General features: G+C 37.6%; 3 protein-coding genes across 4 annotated transcripts; 2 read left to right on the top strand and 1 right to left on the bottom strand.

Moving 5' to 3' along the window:
- The first annotated feature begins 1690 nt into the window (after positions 1-1690).
- Positions 1691-7352, top strand: LOC141821687 (putative pre-mRNA-splicing factor ATP-dependent RNA helicase DEAH2). Of its 2 annotated transcripts, XM_074709047.1 has the most exons (7): positions 1691-2090; positions 3655-3842; positions 4506-5590; positions 6154-6279; positions 6359-6597; positions 6687-6805; positions 6941-7352. In XM_074709047.1, the coding sequence occupies exons 1-7, from the start codon at positions 1803-1805 to the stop codon at positions 7065-7067; spliced, it is 2172 nt and encodes a 723-aa protein (XP_074565148.1). In that variant the 5' UTR covers positions 1691-1802; the 3' UTR covers positions 7068-7352. The 2 variants fall into 2 exon arrangements, with proteins under 2 accessions (XP_074565148.1, XP_074565152.1); XM_074709051.1 differs by lacking the exons at positions 6359-6597; positions 6687-6805; positions 6941-7352 and having other exon boundaries at positions 6084-6259.
- A 3385-nt stretch (positions 7353-10737) lies between these two features.
- Positions 10738-11553, top strand: LOC141813405 (uncharacterized). The gene is made up of 2 exons (XM_074701374.1): positions 10738-10950; positions 11048-11553. Exons 1-2 carry the CDS (start codon positions 10817-10819, stop codon positions 11436-11438), a joined length of 525 nt encoding a protein of 174 aa, XP_074557475.1. The 5' UTR covers positions 10738-10816; the 3' UTR covers positions 11439-11553.
- Positions 11554-11769: 216 nt separating this feature from the next.
- On the bottom strand, positions 11770-16703 carry LOC141821704 (boron transporter 1-like). The gene is made up of 13 exons (XM_074709061.1): positions 16612-16703; positions 16118-16410; positions 15928-16010; positions 15612-15804; positions 15379-15517; positions 14194-14359; positions 13934-14100; positions 13655-13828; positions 13474-13569; positions 13181-13324; positions 12786-13105; positions 12426-12693; positions 11770-12336 (listed from the first exon to the last, which is right to left on the bottom strand). The coding sequence occupies exons 2-13, from the start codon at positions 16219-16221 to the stop codon at positions 12022-12024; spliced, it is 2169 nt and encodes a 722-aa protein (XP_074565162.1). The 5' UTR covers positions 16222-16410; positions 16612-16703; the 3' UTR covers positions 11770-12021.
- Positions 16704-17350: the final 647 nt, after the last annotated feature.

Here is a 17350-nt window from a genome sequence, read left to right as displayed (position 1 = left end):
TTTGAATTAATTCTATGAGAGGTGTCTCGATAGCTATATAAATTGATGAGAAGTCACCTAAGATATCGCACCAATAGTCAACGGGTATAAGTAAAATGTAGAAATGGCAAAGGGACACAATGAAATGCGATATGGGTGAGAATGTGCTAGTGCAATGGATAAAAGGGTCGAGAGCCAGTGTTGCTATAATTGAGTTGATTATGATAAAACAGACTTGTTAAAATGAGAAAGGGTTTCGAGAATCCTCTTAATAAAATCAAAGTAATGTCCTTTCGTAGTGATCAATTGTAACTTTCTCATTGATAGTCGTGAGATTGATCGTTAGAATTGCTGGGGTGATAAATTTTATTTTTTGTTGAAGAAGAGAAAGAGGATAAGAAGGAAAAATGCATCAGCATCATGATTGCTGTCAAGGATGAGAGATGGAGTTGGTCGTGTGGGTCTGAGGGTTTGTTAAGAAAAATATTTTTTATTATAATTGATTTTTTAAAAAATAGTTTTATCATATATATATATATATATATATTAAAAATATTATTTCTAACCGAGCAAATGACCTTAATATTACGTTAAAAAAGTCAAACTTTTCTTCGAAAGTTCAATAAAGTTGACTTTTTTGCCACGCGTTTATTATTATTATTATTTTTGAGTTTTCTTCGGCTGTTCACGTTTTCTCCTGCCCCATTCCTAATTTTTTTAATCTGAAAAATTAATTAATAAATACGAGGACGCCGGTCCGAATAATGTTCCTCCTGAATTAAATATTAGACATGTTAGAATCCTGACGATCGAAAAAATTTAAAAAAAAAATCTAATTTATCTAAAAATTATTTAGAACTGTTTTCATTTTTATCAATTGAATTGGCGGATATGTAATCTTATACAAAGTTTGAATAGATCCAAAATTGATGATAAGAAAGGAATTAGAACAAAATAAATTTGTTGATGAATTCCTTATAAAATACTAATTTCAAATAGTCGGTCAATTTTTATTTTTTAAATTCTCAAATTTCTAAATAATTCCTTTTATTTTCACGAAGAGAAAACATTGCTCTCTAAAAAAATAAATTTATTGTCAATGATAAACAATAAATTTTATATAAAAGAATGTAATCGACTTTGAAGATGAAAATAAATATAGGGTGAAAAATGAAAATTTTCCTATATTAAATTATAATAATTTGGCTGGCTAAGAAAAAGGGCCATTTTGTGAGTTTATATGATTACGGGTAGCTATAAAAACTTTTTCACTTATGGATAAAGGTGAGTAAAAGTTCGATTAAATTAGATAAATTGATTAAATTTAAAAATTTAGTTCAGTTATTTTAAAATCTTAATTTTTTTTAAAAAATAATTAATTCAATTTGATTTTAAATCGATTAAATTGAATTAATTAAAATAAAAAAATATAATTTTTAATAAATAAATTTATAAATTTTTAACTAATTGATAAATCTTTTATAATATTTAAAAATTTTAATTATTTTAATTAATTTAATTTTCAATAAATCATTTCATATGTTATATGTTTAATTTTTATTTAAAAATTTAATAAATTCTAAAAAATTTAATAAATTAAAAAAATTCGATTGAATATTAATTATTTTTTATTCAATTTTAAGGATCTCCACGTGGGATATATTAGAGTTCTATGGGTCGACTCATTCCCCAAATTCTAGAGTTTCCCTTTGAAAACCCTAAGCTCGCTGCTTCGGGACTCTCGATCTCTGTCTGAGGCGATCGGAGTGGTTGTCGGTCTTTCGGTTACTTTCTGGTTTTGATTGGAGGAGCAGGAGCTCGTAATGTCCACGGAGAGGAAGAGGAAGGTGAGCTTGTTTGACGTCATGGACGAGGCATCCGTATCGGAGAAGCTGGCCAAGGTGAATGGTGCCTTCTCCTCCAAGGCGGCGGCGGTCCCGAACGGGATCAACCGGTGGAACGGTCGGCCTTACTCGCAGAGGTACTACGAGATCCTGGAGAAGAGGAAGACCCTCCCCGTGTGGCAGCAGAAAGAAGAGTTCTTGCAAGTTTTGAAGGCTAACCAAACTCTGATTTTGGTCGGAGAGACTGGCAGTGGTAAAACAACTCAGGTTTGTTCTACACTACTTGACGGTTCGATCTTTGATTGTGATTCTGCAACTATTACGTATATGATTTTGAACCTTGAAGTAGTATGTATTGCCTCGTTATGTCATTTTATGTGCTCCTGGATAAGCTTCATAGCATGGTTTAAAGATTTTGGAGTTTCGGTCAGAGACCAGAACGAGAACAGTATTGCTCTGGTTCGGTCTGTGCCTGTTGCAGTGAGGAGGATGGGAAAGAATAAGAAGAGAGGGTTTCGGTCAGTGCAGGTCGTTCCAACGAGGAGGAGGGGAAAGAAGTGAGGGTGGAACAAGAAGAGGATAAAAGGAGCTTGCTTAGCGGCTTTGGCAACTTGAATGAAGTAACAAAGGCTCATCTTTTGGCATGGCTTGGGCAGAGGAAGAAGATGCGGGTGATGTCAATGAAGTTGTAGGAAGAGGAGGAAGATGTGAACGAAGCTAGATAAAAGCTTACCTTGAAGCAGTCTCATTGCAGAACCAAAATCCTAGTCTTGTTCACTTGCGTGATGCCCTCAAAGGAGGAATCTAGTTGTGCTTCATTCAATTGCTGATGCTCACAATGGAGGAGGCAGTATTGTATAAGTATTTAAGGCCAAAGTTTGCACCTTAGTGATTAGACAATCAACTTCTGGAGTTTATGCACAAATGCAGCGCTGTCTATTTGTCGGATGACAATTCAGCGATTTCCTTCATCATGGTATTATGTGAAGGCCAAAGCTGGCACCTAAGCAATTAGACAAGTCTGAGGCTGCTCCAAAAAGAGAATCCTCCTGAGCAAGCCAAATTTGTGTGTGACCAAGCTTTTTCTCCCAATCAAGCCATCTTTCTTCCCTCAGAGGATCGTGACTGTCAAGGTCTGCGAGGAAAGATGCACTTGGGTATTGGAGCTTCCTTAGTGCGCTTCATGAAGCTCAAGTCATCCTCTGCAGAAAAATAGGAAACAAGTACCTCTTCCACAGTGAAGTTGGATTTTGCAGGATGATGTAAAAGCACTTTCAATTGTTGTTTACCAGTTGGTCCTGACAGTGCTGCCCTTTTTAACCTTTTTTCTTCCTTTTATAGACGCATGAATGATTCCTTTTGGCTGGTGGACTTTTGGCTGATTTTTTCACTATCATTCTTCTTTGTAGAAGCATCATGAGTCATGATCAGTGCTCTTATTAATCACCTATCTTTTTTTTCTTTGTTGCTCTGGGTCTAGAGTAGGCAATCCTATGACTGAATGCATAAACCATTGCTAATTAGTGCCCTTTTATGTATCTGTTGATAAACTGGCCTTATCTTTTAAGGTTTTCTTTCTCATGCTTCTTGTTTCTGTGGCTTGGCATGGTTATTCAGTGGTCGTTGTACCCTTTTAGCCTTTTGTCAAATATCAGACAAGTATCTGGTGGTTTCAGTTGACAATTTTGAATATGCATATTGTTTATTTCCTATTCATGTGGATTCTCTTGTGTGACTTTATTTGTCTGTTATTCCTTATCAGATTGGATTAATGTTTCTTTCTTTATATTGCATGTGTTACTTTTTAAAAGAATAATGTATCTTTGAACAGATTCCACAATTTGTATTGGAATATGAGGACTTGGGCAAGCGCTCCATGGTTGCTTGCACTCAACCTCGACGAGTTGCTGCTATGTCTGTTTCTCGCCGAGTTGCTGAAGAGATGGATGTAACAATCGGCGATGAAGTTGGTTATAGCATTAGGTTTGAAGATTGCAGTAATCACAAGACTATATTGAAGTAAGTCCACTTCTGCTGCTTCTCCTGCCTTTGATTTTCTTCAATGGTGACAATTTCAGTAATTGCCTTTATTATATATATTTTATGAATCCTGACCTTCATGGGTATGTATTTTCACCAAGCAGCAAGATTTGTTAGCAAATATTAAAAAAAACTATGTTATAATGATTGATGGGTTCCAATGGGATTTTTTTAGAAAAAGGACACGGGGGATTTTAGTAGGAGATGTGATTGCTAACTTTACTATGATTTGATGGTTAAACATTGCTACTATACTGTAAATCAAATATTGTTGGTAGCTTTCATGCATCTTCCTTTGGGAGTTGATTTCTGAAGAATATTTGATTGTCTCCTTCAGAAATAACATGGCTGAAAATATTGTTCGCATGATTTTTTTTTATTGAAATAATGACCTCAATTTCAAAAACTATACAGTTCAGAAATTTTGTTTTGGATTATCTTGTAAGTAATGTGTTTTGAAATTTGTTACTTCAGTAGGGGGTAGAAAGTATGCTGGGGTGATATTTTATATGGGTACATTCACCATCTTTTTTTAAGATCGCTACACACTAAAACAAGATTAATAGGCACTCATAATCAGAACAAATTGATAATGTAAACCTCGGTCTGATTTTCTGCCCCACTGTCACCATATGATGCCAGATATTTAACTGATGGTATGCTGTTAAGAGAAGCAATGGCTGATCCATTATTGGAGAGATACAAGGTGATAATTCTCGATGAGGCTCATGAGCGTACCTTGGCGACAGATGTCTTATTTGGGCTTCTGAAAGAAGTACTAAAAAATAGACCTGATTTGAAGTTGGTTGTGATGAGTGCTACTCTTGAGGCTGAGAAATTTCAGGGTTACTTTAATGGAGCACCTTTAATGAAGGTACCTGGTAGATTGCATCCAGTTGAAATTTTCTACACACAAGATCCTGAAAGGGATTACTTGGAAGCTGCTTTACGAACTGTTGTACAGATACACATGTGTGAACCTCAGGGTGACATACTTGTTTTCCTTACCGGAGAGGAAGAAATAGAAGATGCATGTAAGAAAATAACAAAGGAAATTAATAATTTGGGTGACCAAGTGGGCCCTGTGAAAGTGGTGCCTTTATATTCCACCTTACCTCCTCTATTGCAGCAAAGAATATTTGAGCCTGCTCCAGCACCGTTGGAGGAAGGTGGCCCACCTGGAAGGAAGATTGTGGTATCAACTAACATTGCAGAAACTTCATTGACTATTGATGGTATTGTTTATGTGATAGATCCTGGTTTCTCCAAACAAAAGGTTTATAATCCACGAATACGTGTGGAATCTTTGCTTGTCTCTCCAATTTCCAAGGCTAGTGCACATCAAAGGGCGGGACGTGCTGGTAGAACACAACCTGGGAAATGTTTTAGACTTTACACTGAGAAAAGTTTCAAGGGTGACTTACAAGAACAAACCTATCCAGAGATTCTCCGCTCTAACTTAGCAAATACAGTCCTTACTTTGAAGAAACTGGGAATTGATGATCTGGTCCATTTTGATTTTATGGACCCTCCTGCTCCTGAAACACTCATGCGAGCACTTGAGATCTTAAATTACCTAGGTGCTTTGGATGATGATGGCAATTTGACTAAGCTAGGTGAACTCATGAGTGAGTTTCCCTTAGACCCTCAGATGGCAAAGATGTTGGTTGTCAGTCCAGAGTTCAACTGCTCCAATGAGATCCTATCAATGTCTGCAATGCTTTCAGGTTAGCATAAACTTTCTCTTTTTTTTTAAACTTTTCTTGTTTTCTTCTGTTGTTTGTAATGTATATATATATATATATGCGCTTGAATTTTATGGACCCTGCATGCTTGCTCAGAGTTTTGCACTGTGGGCATTTAGACTTCCTCCAGAGTAGCATTTGATATTGTATAAGTTATTCTATTATGTAGTTCTCGCCTGTACATCTTTTCATAACATTGTTGGCAATTAGCAATGTCAATCACAATATATTAACATAGAATTTGAGTTGCAAGCATGCAGCTTTTCCTTCACAGCTAGTCCTTGTTCAAAGTATAAAGGAATAGGATGTGGTGCCTTTGACGGCTTCTGTTGCTGGATCATCTCGATAGGTGTGACTGGCTGCTATGTTGATTAGACTTTAGCATCTAATGATCAATCTAGTGTGGTCTTATTAACCAGTGCTTTAGGACTCCTCTAGATAGTTTCAGTTTCTCAAATAGTTGCTTATGAAGCAGTTACGTGTTGACTCCATGCATACGCTGACCTTCAGTGGGCCTCCTCTGTGATTACAAATTATATTTCTAGTACCCAATTGCTTTCTCCGGCCTAGGGAGGCCCAGAAAGCGGCAGATGAAGCTAAAGCTCGGTTTGGCCATATCGACGGAGATCACCTGACGTTGTTAAACGTATATCATGCATACAAGCAAAATGGTAAGTGTGTAATATAACTACTTTGCCAAATGCATTGTTTGCAATAGTTTGGTTATTTAAATCTGCCTTGTTATTGCAGCTGAGGACTCTTCTTGGTGCTACGAGAATTTTATAAACAGTAGGACTATGAAGGCTGCTGACAATGTGAGGCAACAGCTTGTTCGGATCATGGCTAGGTTCAACCTCAAGCTATGCAGCACCGACTTCAACAGTCGGGATTATTATGTGAACATCAGAAAAGCCATGCTTGCTGGGTACTTCATGCAGGTGGCCCATCTTGAGAGAACAGGACACTACCTCACAGTGAAGGACAATCAGGTTTTTCATTTTGCTGCTTTCCTCTCTGATTCTCAATTGTTTCCTCAGCGAAGCTTTCGATGAACTATAACCACATGATGTAATTCTAGGTGGTTCATCTTCATCCATCAACCTGCTTGGATCACAAGCCAGAATGGGTCATTTATAATGAGTATGTTTTGACCAGCAGGAACTTCATCCGCACCGTAACGGATATTAAAGGAGAGTGGTAAGTTTGAAAATGATAGCTTGTGACAAAGCAATAGTTCAAACAAATGCTGGCTGCCTCTTTGATGTTAAATCTTCTTTACTTGTGTCATTTTCTTAACATCCCAAATCTCTCAACTATAATTTCTATTTGCAGGATGATCGACATAGCTCCACACTATTTTGATCTGAGCAACTTCCCTTCATGCGAGGCAAAACGAGTGCTCGAGAGATTGTACAATAAGAGGGCCAAGGAAAAGGTGGAGAGTAAAGCTAGAAAGTAGAAACAAAAATTGCCTTTGTTCTCACTCTCACCATTGACTTGCCAATGCATAAATGCTCATAGGCAAGATTGCCTGCCTGAACACCGAAAAAGTTAGAGACACAAGTTTATCATCATCGAGATTCATGTTTCTCTTATACGTTTCATCTGCAAGTAAACATCTATTTACTCTACGTTTGCTGCGAATGCTTTCTTTTAATGTTATGGACAATATGGTCAGACCTTGAATTTGTGCCAATGATCTTTGTGCTCTGAAGGCTGCAAAACAATGCTTTTAGTTTTGATATTTCAGAACCTTACACTGATCAATTAGCAAACTAAGCTGTGTTATTTTTGTTAGGAAAATTTTCATCTGGCCTCCCAAATGTGTTATACCTTTTTACAAATAATTCCTATCAAAATATCCTGTGCAGTTTGAAAATTTGATTTAGGGCGTTCTACTTCTTTTCAACATGGTGTGTTACAGTAGTTATAAAATTGTAGTTGATGATTAATTTTTTTTCTGCATAATATAAATTATGTTTTATGAACCCTTTTGATTTGATGTTGAATTTTATAAAAATATTTAAATATACAAGTTCGATAAGTTGGTTGAATTTTGATTTGATTTAAATTTAAATTATTTATATTTTAATTTGAGTATATTTAAATTAAAATTATATATATAAAAATAAAGTTTAGTTTTGGGAATTTTAATTTACTTTGAAAACATTAATCAAATAGATGTGAGTTCGTCTTAAATTTAATAATTTAAAATAAGAATTAAATATTTTTTGATCTGACATGCATGTGAGCCAACACCTCTACTTGTGTCTTCTGTGTGGGGATAAGAGCATCCACAACGCTCTCTCATTAATAACACCTGAATATTAATAAAAAAATATAAAAAAAAACATGTAAGGCCCACCTCACTACCATGAACGCGTTTAAAAGTATTAACGTGTTCATGTGGACTATTAATATGGTGTTATTAACGCCCCCATTAACAGCGTTGTAGATGCTCTAAGATATATAAATGTTAACTGCATGGAGCTAGATAGTGACATAACAAGATGCATTATTAATTACTAATTCAATTTCTTCAAATTAAAGTTTTTGTTTTTTGTCGTATGTGGAAGAGTGCGGATGGCTTTAACTGTTTTATATTTGTCCCCGAGGCAATGATGCAACAGTAGGACATTCGGATTGTGACCCAGGGACCTGCGGTTCGATCACCAGCTACAGCGTATTTGCAAGAATTTTCTTCCAAATGGGGAACGCAATCAAAGGATGCTGGGCATCTGGATTGGCCGTCGTATGCGCTTTCTGATTTACCCTAGTGGTCGGTAGAAAACTTCCGTGGGATCGGATTGATCACCCCCAAAGATTGAGTTCATGAGACTGACTGGGATTTATCATTTTTTTTTAAAGATATATAAATGTTAACTGCATGGAGCTAGATATTGACATCACAAGATGCATTATTAATTACTAATTCAATTTCTTCAAATTAAAGTTTTTATTTTTTGTCGTATGTGGAAGAATGCGGATGGCTTTAACTGTTTTATATTTGTGACTTAAGTTGGTTAATTTTAGCAGTGATTGATCTGATTTCATAAATTTTTTTTATTGATTATTAAAATATATCAAGAAATATAAATGAATTCTAACATATAATTCAACATCATAAATTTTTTAAACTTATTAGATATAATATATTTTAAATGAGATTTAAACGAGTCAGAAATTTTATATTAGAGGAGATGAATGATATATATTTATATTAGAAGATCAGGTCATATCTCTTGCATTAAAAATTGAATTGGGGAAGATGTAAAGTCGGAAGCTTTGGGTAGGTGGAGTAACTACAAGGGCATTTATTCACAGGTCTTATTTTATTTTTCATTTATGAGGATGCTACCCTTCTTCCTTAATAGCTCAACTACTCCTTGTTTTATTCATTACTACCATTCCTTGACTCACAAACTATGACTTAAACCGGTTTATACGAAATGACATGGTTCGACTGTAGTCTTGCATATTTGGATTCATGTTAAGCGGGTCGAACGATATGACAACGATTTCGTAGCTCTACAATCGATTTTAAATATAGGTTAAAGTAGTGTTTGAATTAGAATTAAACGTCATTCCTATCGAGTGTTTCCTTTTGCATATGCTATTTAGCACTTCCCAATTCCTACCATGGAAAATATAATAAAAATTCGATAAACTATCATTCGTGAAGTTCATATTCATGTCGGCTATTCATGAAATCACAATTTAATTTGACCCCACAAACTATAAATTTTCGAATTAAATAGATCGACCGTGTTTCTAAGTCAACTTGTCTTTAAGGTGATCGAGATCCAGCTATAACTCACCAATCAATGAGACACGACGGCCTCCCTACGAATTATGCTTCGACATGAACTATCGCCCTAATCCGTATTGATTTCAACGTTAATATATGTCATCTCTTAAAAAAAAAAAAAAAAACTCACATGCCACTTACTTATTATATTAATATTTTTTTTATTAATACACATTCATATTCATTTTAACATTAACGGTCATTATTTATAGATCTCACTGCCTACTCATTATTTGTGGATCCTACAGCTTTGTGTCTAACCCATGCACGCACATGCACCTTGATTTTTTTTTTTGAATTTTGTTCATTGATGTTCAAAGAATTGAACGTTGACGTGTGTGAGTGTCATAACACTCACTCACATTGACTGTAATACCATTTGAGTGCTATAATACTTATACATTAGAGTTGTCAATTTGAGTTAGATCCGTCGGATTGGTCTATCTCGTCAAATAATTTAAGCGGACTGAATTGAAATTTTATCAACCCATTTTTAGTCGGATTCAGATGGATCGACTCACCTAGGTTCGTGACTCGCATGAGTTGACTCGCTGATTGAGAAATTTATTTTTTTTCTTCAAAATTTAAAATTAATGGAGAAAATTCAATGAATTAGTGGACTTAATCGGTCTAAACTGTAATTCAAACTTAAAATATTCAACTTGATTCGTTTAAACTACAATTCAAACTTAAAAATTTTAATATTTTTAATTTTTTGATAGTTCCGTGGGTTGACCTGCTTAACCCACGACCCACCTTAAGTTGGGCGAGATTAAAAAATTTTCAATTCGTCAAGTTAGTGGGTCGACCCATCCCGCCCTATTATATGACAGATTTCTAACAGATTGATCCGTCTCGTCAGTTGGTTTGATAGCTCTACCCATTAACATCAATGTGATTGCTCTAAATCAAAATAAAAATATATAAAAAAAAGTATGTGTACAGTAAGCTAATAAAGCAGCCTATAAAGAGGGCTTTTATTACTCCCCGAACAACTCATTTATGAGGAATTATACGACTCTCATTCCTAATTCTATGCGAGCAAATTTAATTTGTGACAAAGACATTTTATGGTATATAACAAAGTAATTAACTATTTATGTCAATCTAATTCAAGCCTAATACACATCATTACGTAAATGGATCAACTTGCGCATATAATATTTCCATTCGAATGTTGTGACCTAAATATATATTTTTTAAAAAAAAATAAATTAAAATTAAAATTATTATTAAATTATGGATGCCTTAACTTGTGCACTCCCTCCTCTCTATATGAATCCTCCCAAACACTCTTTCTTCCTCCATTCCACCCCTCAAACTATACCGAACTGACCAAACTAAGCGAATATCACTCCATAGGAAGGAGGAGGAGAGAAGAGGAGGAGTTCGAAACTACGATGACGACGATGATGATCATCCCTGAAGAGTTGAAGGCCAAGGCCGAGATTTACTACGGGGACGAAATTTGCCAAGAGAAGACTAAGTTCCTCCTACAAGAAGTTGGCCTCCCCTGCGGCCTCCTTCCTCTTAGGTACCATAACGATAGGATATTATTATTTTATTCAAAAAATAGAATAAAATATTTTATTTTATTTTATTTTATTTTTTAAAAATGTATTTTTAAACAGAGATATTATTGAGTGCGGGTATGTGAAGGAGACGGGCTTCGTGTGGCTGAAGCAGAAGAAGAAGGTGGAGCATGTCTTCAGCAAGATCGGGAGGAAGGTGGCGTACTCGCCGGAGATCGCCGCCTACGTCGAAAGCAACAAGATCAAGAAGGTGGCCGGCGTCAAGGCGAAGGAGCTGCTGCTGTGGCTGACGGTGGAGGAGATCTCGGCGGCCGACGAGGCGGCGCCGGAGAAGATCAACTTCAAGACGGCCACCGGGCTGTCCAAGACCTTCCTGAGGTCAGCCTTCGAGCTCGAAGAGGACGGGGAGGAGGCGGAGACGAAGAAGAAGCTTCCTCCAGCGGTGCCGGCTCCGCCGGAGAAAGCTCCCCAGGTGGCGGCCAACGAGTGAGCGTCTTTGTGATTTACGAAAATCAGTGGGGGAATTTATAAGAAACACTCACCACTACGTACTACCGCTGCTGCAATCACTTGAACTTTTTAATAAAACCCAATAAATTATGATATTTCAATTCTATAGGGATTTCTTGTGTTGGTTTACTTTTAAATCTTATTCACAAACAAATTAGCGTTTAAAATGCTCATATATTTTTATGTTATCATGCATATTTATATTTAATTCTCGATTCAACCAATCGAACCGAACCGAACCAAACGAATCGATATAATACATACAAAGACTTGTTGATCACAAAGCAAGAGAAGTAACCTCTCAACACCATAAAACAATGTGTTCCAAGTTTGCTTTCTTCATTCTCCTTTCAGTAGTATCACAATCTGAGTGTCTAGAGATACAAAACCAAGAACAAAGTTCGATTTCGATCGAATTGGGTACACATTCTAAAAGGTTTTGAGGCTACAACAGAGCCACAAAGAACTCAACATGGCGTAGTTTTATCTACATTAACATGTTAAGGAATAGTTGAGAGATCATCTAGGCAGTACTACTATATCATATCGATTTCGCTTCATCTCTATTGCGCAGGAGAATCGCGGGCATGTTCCCCTAGTTTGGAAGGTCCGATGACCTCTATGGTCCTTGGACTGATCGGCCCTTGTCCAAAGTTTCGAGGACTCTGCTCCTGCCTCAGTTCACTCATCCTAAGACTGTAAGCTTTGTCGGATAACCAGGGGCTCGTTCTGCCCTGGGGATCGGTCGATGGTGTTCCGGTTGAGCTTGTGACTTTAGGACTGTTCATGTGCCTAATTTCACCTCGGCTTCGGGTCACCATTTGATCTAGCACTTCCCCACTTTCTGCAAAGTGTGATCCCTTGGCAATCTCAGTTTCCTACTTGAAGTAGTAGTAGTTTTAGTCGAATATACAAAAATTTGCAGACGAAAACATACTCGTAAAGCATAATGCATTATGATACGAACCGCTACGAGGTTAAATGCTAAGGGTGGTGATTCTTCAAATTCAGCTGCATCTAAATCGGTAAGGTGTGCGCCTTTGAAGAGCTTCGGAAGGATGTACTGCCTTACGGGAACTAAAAGCATGATCATTAGCGGAAACAGAACACCGGCTATCGGAACCCATGTTATTCCAAAGCAGACAAGCAAGTAAGTTGTTTGGAAGAGAGTAAATAGAGTGATCGTCTTGAAAGGCACCGTCTCGACAAAGGTTGCATGTTGATCCTCAAGCACCCTGTCAGGAACAAGTTTTGTTCATGAGATCATATACGATTTCGATAGCCATGGAGCTAAAAAAGGTAATAGAATGGATGTCGATAGACTCACTTGAATCTTCTACTTGGAGCAGTGAAAAGTAGAAGAATCCTTTCCCAGAATTGGTTCCCTGGCAAGCTTTCGATGGCCATGAAAGCAAAGTATCCCCAAAGAACAGACGTCGGGATCTTCTTGAGGAATGGCATAGCTGCAACACACCCTCCGACCATTGCAGCCTGAAGCAAATTGCTGAGACGTTGCTCTTTAACCTCGACTGGTAGAAGGTCATCAATTTCCTTTTCAATGTCGAATACTGACTCGTCGATTGGTGCATCAATGTTTCCCATGCTCGAAGCGAGTTGGATAGTCGTATCTTTTAGTTCTTTCAGACCCTACATGATAGAGTCATTTCAATGGATTGGTAAACCAAAGTCTGCAAGAAGATCAGCACCACTCACTTCTCGTACCTGACCAGATTGGGCTGGCTCTTGGTAAATCAATGGAGTCTGCATTTGCCGATATGCTTCTTGCATGCTCCCATACAGTTGGCTCAAGCTTGAGTTTAGCCCCATACTTCGGCGTGCAGTGGCTACGAGTCGATTACGAAGAAGCTGCGGTGAGTATATCAATTAGAACGGGTTCCATTTTCTAACTTGAAAACAAAATAGAAAACTCCATGTAGCTAACTCCAGATAGTTGGGACTCGCAGTTTGTTTGTTGTTGTTGTTGTTGCTGAATAAACTATCGAAACTTTGTATACCTGATGTTTGAGAGTAGCTAGACTTTTTGTGTGCATAGGTGACTGTGGGATGACTCCGTTAGCTGGAGGAATTCCGATAAGACCACATAGTAATGTCTGCCATCCGAAAAGAGAACTAACTTAGTTTTCTAGAAGGTGTTTCATGGCTAAATGAACGAATAGTATGGCAAAGAGAACACACCAAGAAACCGAGCAGAAGCAAATCGTAATGGAAGGATGGTGGCTTTCTCAAGTTGAATTCCTTTTGTTGAGCAAGTTGAGACGCTACACTGTGATCGAAATAATAAAGGACTGCTATCATTGTTGCAGGTATGAAAGCTCCAAGAATGTAGAGAAAAGGCACGTTGGCCATTTGCTGCAAATGTGAAAAACAAAGAACCGATACAATTTAAGCCTGTATAAATCGAGTCAAATACGAACCATATCCGATAATCTCAGGTCATAATTGTGAGATGCAAACCTTGATCACTGTCCAATTCTCATATGCTCCTGGTGACCATGGGTTCGGGCTAAAAAGGCGTCTTGGAATTCCTTTTGGAACACTACTTGCAGGTATATAAGATACTCCTGTCCACACGAGGACCATAAGTGGCACACCATAGTCTGCGATAAATCCTCGTAGCCAACCTGATAATTTTGAAACTTCATAAGAAGTCGCATCACTTGCAATGAAGAAGAAAGCAAGAAGAAAGGATTGTCACTCCAATTCTCAGACTGTACCAGTTCCATAGCGCCATGACCGGGCTTTCCTACTTCTTAGTGCAGTGAGGAGAAGACCAAATGACAGGACTAAAGCAAACATTCCATTGGCAAACCTCCAAGACGGAATGAATGCTAATGCCTTTGGGTTCTCACGTTTCGGTATGCGAAATTCATCAACAAGCCCCTGAAGGAAAGATACTACAGTTTGTTATTGTTGTGAACTAATTTTTCATCTACTAATACACCGATCGAGAAGAAAAACAGAAAAAAATGTTGTTCAAAAAGGCACAAACATTATTTAAATTTTGTTGATTGAAAAGGTTACATGTCAACAATTGATTTGATTCAGTTTTCAATTTTATTCTAGGCCATATACTCATAAAACCGCCAAAAACATCAAGTTTTGGGGTATTGCAAGACAAAAGTACCCACAAAATTTTCCACTATGTAGGCAACTTTACCCACATAATCATTGGAAGAACGAATGGACAAGTGGCAGGAAGATAGGGACAAAACTCGGGACGGGGAACACCGATCAGGAGCAATCGGAAGCTGACACGCTATGGATTTAGAATGTCGTGTACCATTAACCTTTATCCCCATACGACATTATCTGATTGAAGGGGAGGCACATCTCGAGGCCTATAGATAGGATATGAACATCACATGAGAGGTATCTGAAATTATGCTTGCTCTGACCTTCGACTCAGCCTCAGACCTAACTCAGGTCGACTTCAAACTGGCAGCAACACAGAGTTACTCTAGCCGAAGTCTTCCATAGACTTACCACCTCACTATGCTTGGACTACCTTCGACTGAACTTCATTACTTGTTTTCTCCATCTAAACCATGCACTATACCTGCATTGGTCCTGTATAGGTAGGTCACAACATCTTAACATAATCGAACTATTTCATCCACCCTTAGTGAAGGTTTATTTTCTTTCAAAGATTCAGGATGCGAAGGAATGGGTCAAATGAAAACCTGAAAGATCTCAAGTCAAAGGCTAAATTAAGATTCAAATCAAATTTGAGTGGGTCTTTTCTTGTTCACTTCTAAAGGCTAAGTTGAGATAAAATAAGTGAAGTTAGAATAACTAAATGATGTATACAGTCTAGTTGACTACTACTCAGTCAGATCCAGGACTATGCATTACAACGATTAAAGCAATGTAATATATTAAATTAGTCCTCGGTTCTTAACCTTAATGGCCTGTTGCATAAACAGCATAGCAATCAGCAAACCGAATAGCTCTCCCGCTAAACGAGTAAATCTGTTGATGATGGAACAAGCTCCTAAGATCGACAGTAAGAACAGCAAAAAGGAAGTCCAGACGCAAACCCTACAATTTCAAACCCGAACATGTTCATTAATGATCAAAGGAATTGGCAAGCTTTGGATTTCCTTTTTCGGAGAAAAAAAGAGCATGTACTCACCATCCAGTCCATGCTAGGAACAACTCTCGTCCCAAATCTGCTCGATCCTTAGCAAAGTTAAACATGAAAGTGTACATAAGCACCGTAGGTTCTGCGACTCCAAGGATCAGCAAAGGTTGACCTCCTATGATCGAGTGTATAATTCCACAAAGAGCGGTTGATGCTAAAGTCTGAACTGCTGTCAGAATACCATCTGCCGGAACCAAGATCAAATATCATGTTCAAACATACATTTGTCATGTTTATGCTGCCTATGATACTTGGAATTTTCAGATGCAAACACAATTTGCTTAAACAGTTTGACCAAAGAAAATACCAGTGTCCCTTTCCAGTTGTTCCCCAAATGAAATAACTGGGATTGCCGATGCGAAGAATATATATGTCGTTGGAGCCAAAATTCTGAGATCCATAAGCATATATAAGCACATAGCATTGGCACAACTAATAAAAGCTATTCGAAAACAAGAATTCAAGCGAGAAACAAAAACAAGGCAATACTCCATCACCTGATGCCAGCCCGGAAGCCACCAGTCCAGTCTTGCTTGTAGCACTTCAATCTCCCTTCAAGGTCAATCTTGATTCCGCGAAAAGGCACGAAGGTCTCCTCCATGTTCTGATGCGAAAAATGGTCTCCCTCAGGTAGTTTGTGGGCAAACAAAGCCTCAGACAAAGAGGCAGGCCCAAATTTGAATCACAACAATATGTCCAGTGATTAAGTTTACATGGTTTCAGCACAACCTAGGAAGTTCAATGATCTGGAGCTTGGCTAGAACAGATTCAAAAGGATCACACACATAAGCTGCAGAATCAAAGAAAACGGAACAAAAACACACATGAATCAGCTGAAGAACCCAAAAAGGGCACCTTTTTGATCTACTTAAACAAAGCAACACGAATCAAACTCACTGAAAAAGTAACTTTACACCAGACTCAAACCCTAAGAACAGCAATGCCAAGAAAACTAAAGCCCAAGATGGGAAAAAGCCATCCTTTTGCTTACATTAGGCTCCAAATCCCCAAACGCGATGAGAGGCACCGAGAATGCCTGGAGAAGTTGAAATATATAAAAGAGCAGAGGGTCGAGGAGTGAAATCCATGAATAGTAGCGAGCAATATGGTCAATGCGAGCAATGTGCGTGCTGAGAGCGTGTGAACGTCTCCATAAAATACTTCTTCCAATAGAATAACCTCAAAAAAGCTGGAAAAAGAAAGTGATGATGAGTAGATACCTGAAAGAACGGAGGTAGGCCACGAGGAGCCGAAGGTGGATCGCTAGTGGAAGCTGCTCGAGGGCAGTGAGAGAAAGATGGGATTTTGATCGATTTGTTACCAACTTTCTTCTTTAATTTTTTCGTTTTCGGTGCTTTTACCAAAGGCTTTGCTAATTGCCAGGCCATGACAAGCTGGCTGCGCAGTGCCCCCTGAGGAAGAAGCCAAGCAGGACAAATTTTTATTATTATTTAACTTTTTTAAAATATTAATTAAATTTGATAAAAGTAAACCACTCTTAACCTAATTATAATTATTATTATTATGATAGATAAGCCCGGGGGCAGAGTCCAAGTGATGAGGTACATAAATAGCATAATCTCAAGTCGATTTTCAACGAGAGAGGTTGTTTAGCATGATTGCATTGCTGTACTTGAGGTAGGCTTGAATTTTGGCAAAGTCATTTTCGGAGTTCAGTTGATTAGAATAAAATTATAGAATAGGATAAAAATTTAAATTTTGATGAAATT

This window comes from Curcuma longa, chromosome 1 (genome assembly GCF_044706935.1).
Source record: "Curcuma longa cultivar G26 ecotype Majalengka, Jawa Barat chromosome 1, ITB_CL_G26_1.1, whole genome shotgun sequence".
Classification (NCBI taxonomy): domain Eukaryota; kingdom Viridiplantae; phylum Streptophyta; class Magnoliopsida; order Zingiberales; family Zingiberaceae; genus Curcuma; species Curcuma longa.
The sequence above is the reverse complement of the archived record's forward strand: the minus strand, read 5'-3'. Positions and strand labels throughout refer to the sequence as shown.

Coding starts and splice junctions, on each gene's coding strand:
- LOC141821687 (XM_074709047.1), top strand. CDS start 1,803: ATGTCCACGGAGAGGAAGAGGAAGGTGAGCTTGTTTGACGTCATGGAC. Junction 2,091..3,654: donor GCAGTGGTAAAACAACTCAG/GTTTGTTCTACA, acceptor ATCTTTGAACAG/ATTCCACAATTTGTATTGGA. Junction 3,843..4,505: donor AATCACAAGACTATATTGAA/GTAAGTCCACTT, acceptor ATATGATGCCAG/ATATTTAACTGATGGTATGC.
- LOC141813405 (XM_074701374.1), top strand. CDS start 10,817: ATGACGACGATGATGATCATCCCTGAAGAGTTGAAGGCCAAGGCCGAG. Junction 10,951..11,047: donor TGCGGCCTCCTTCCTCTTAG/GTACCATAACGA, acceptor ATTTTTAAACAG/AGATATTATTGAGTGCGGGT.
- LOC141821704 (XM_074709061.1), bottom strand. CDS start 16,221: ATGGAGGAGACCTTCGTGCCTTTTCGCGGAATCAAGATTGACCTTGAA. Junction 15,518..15,611: donor TTCCTAGCATGGACTGGATG/GTGAGTACATGC, acceptor TTGAAATTGTAG/GGTTTGCGTCTGGACTTCCT. Junction 12,337..12,425: donor TAGCATTTAACCTCGTAGCG/GTTCGTATCATA, acceptor TACTTCAAGTAG/GAAACTGAGATTGCCAAGGG.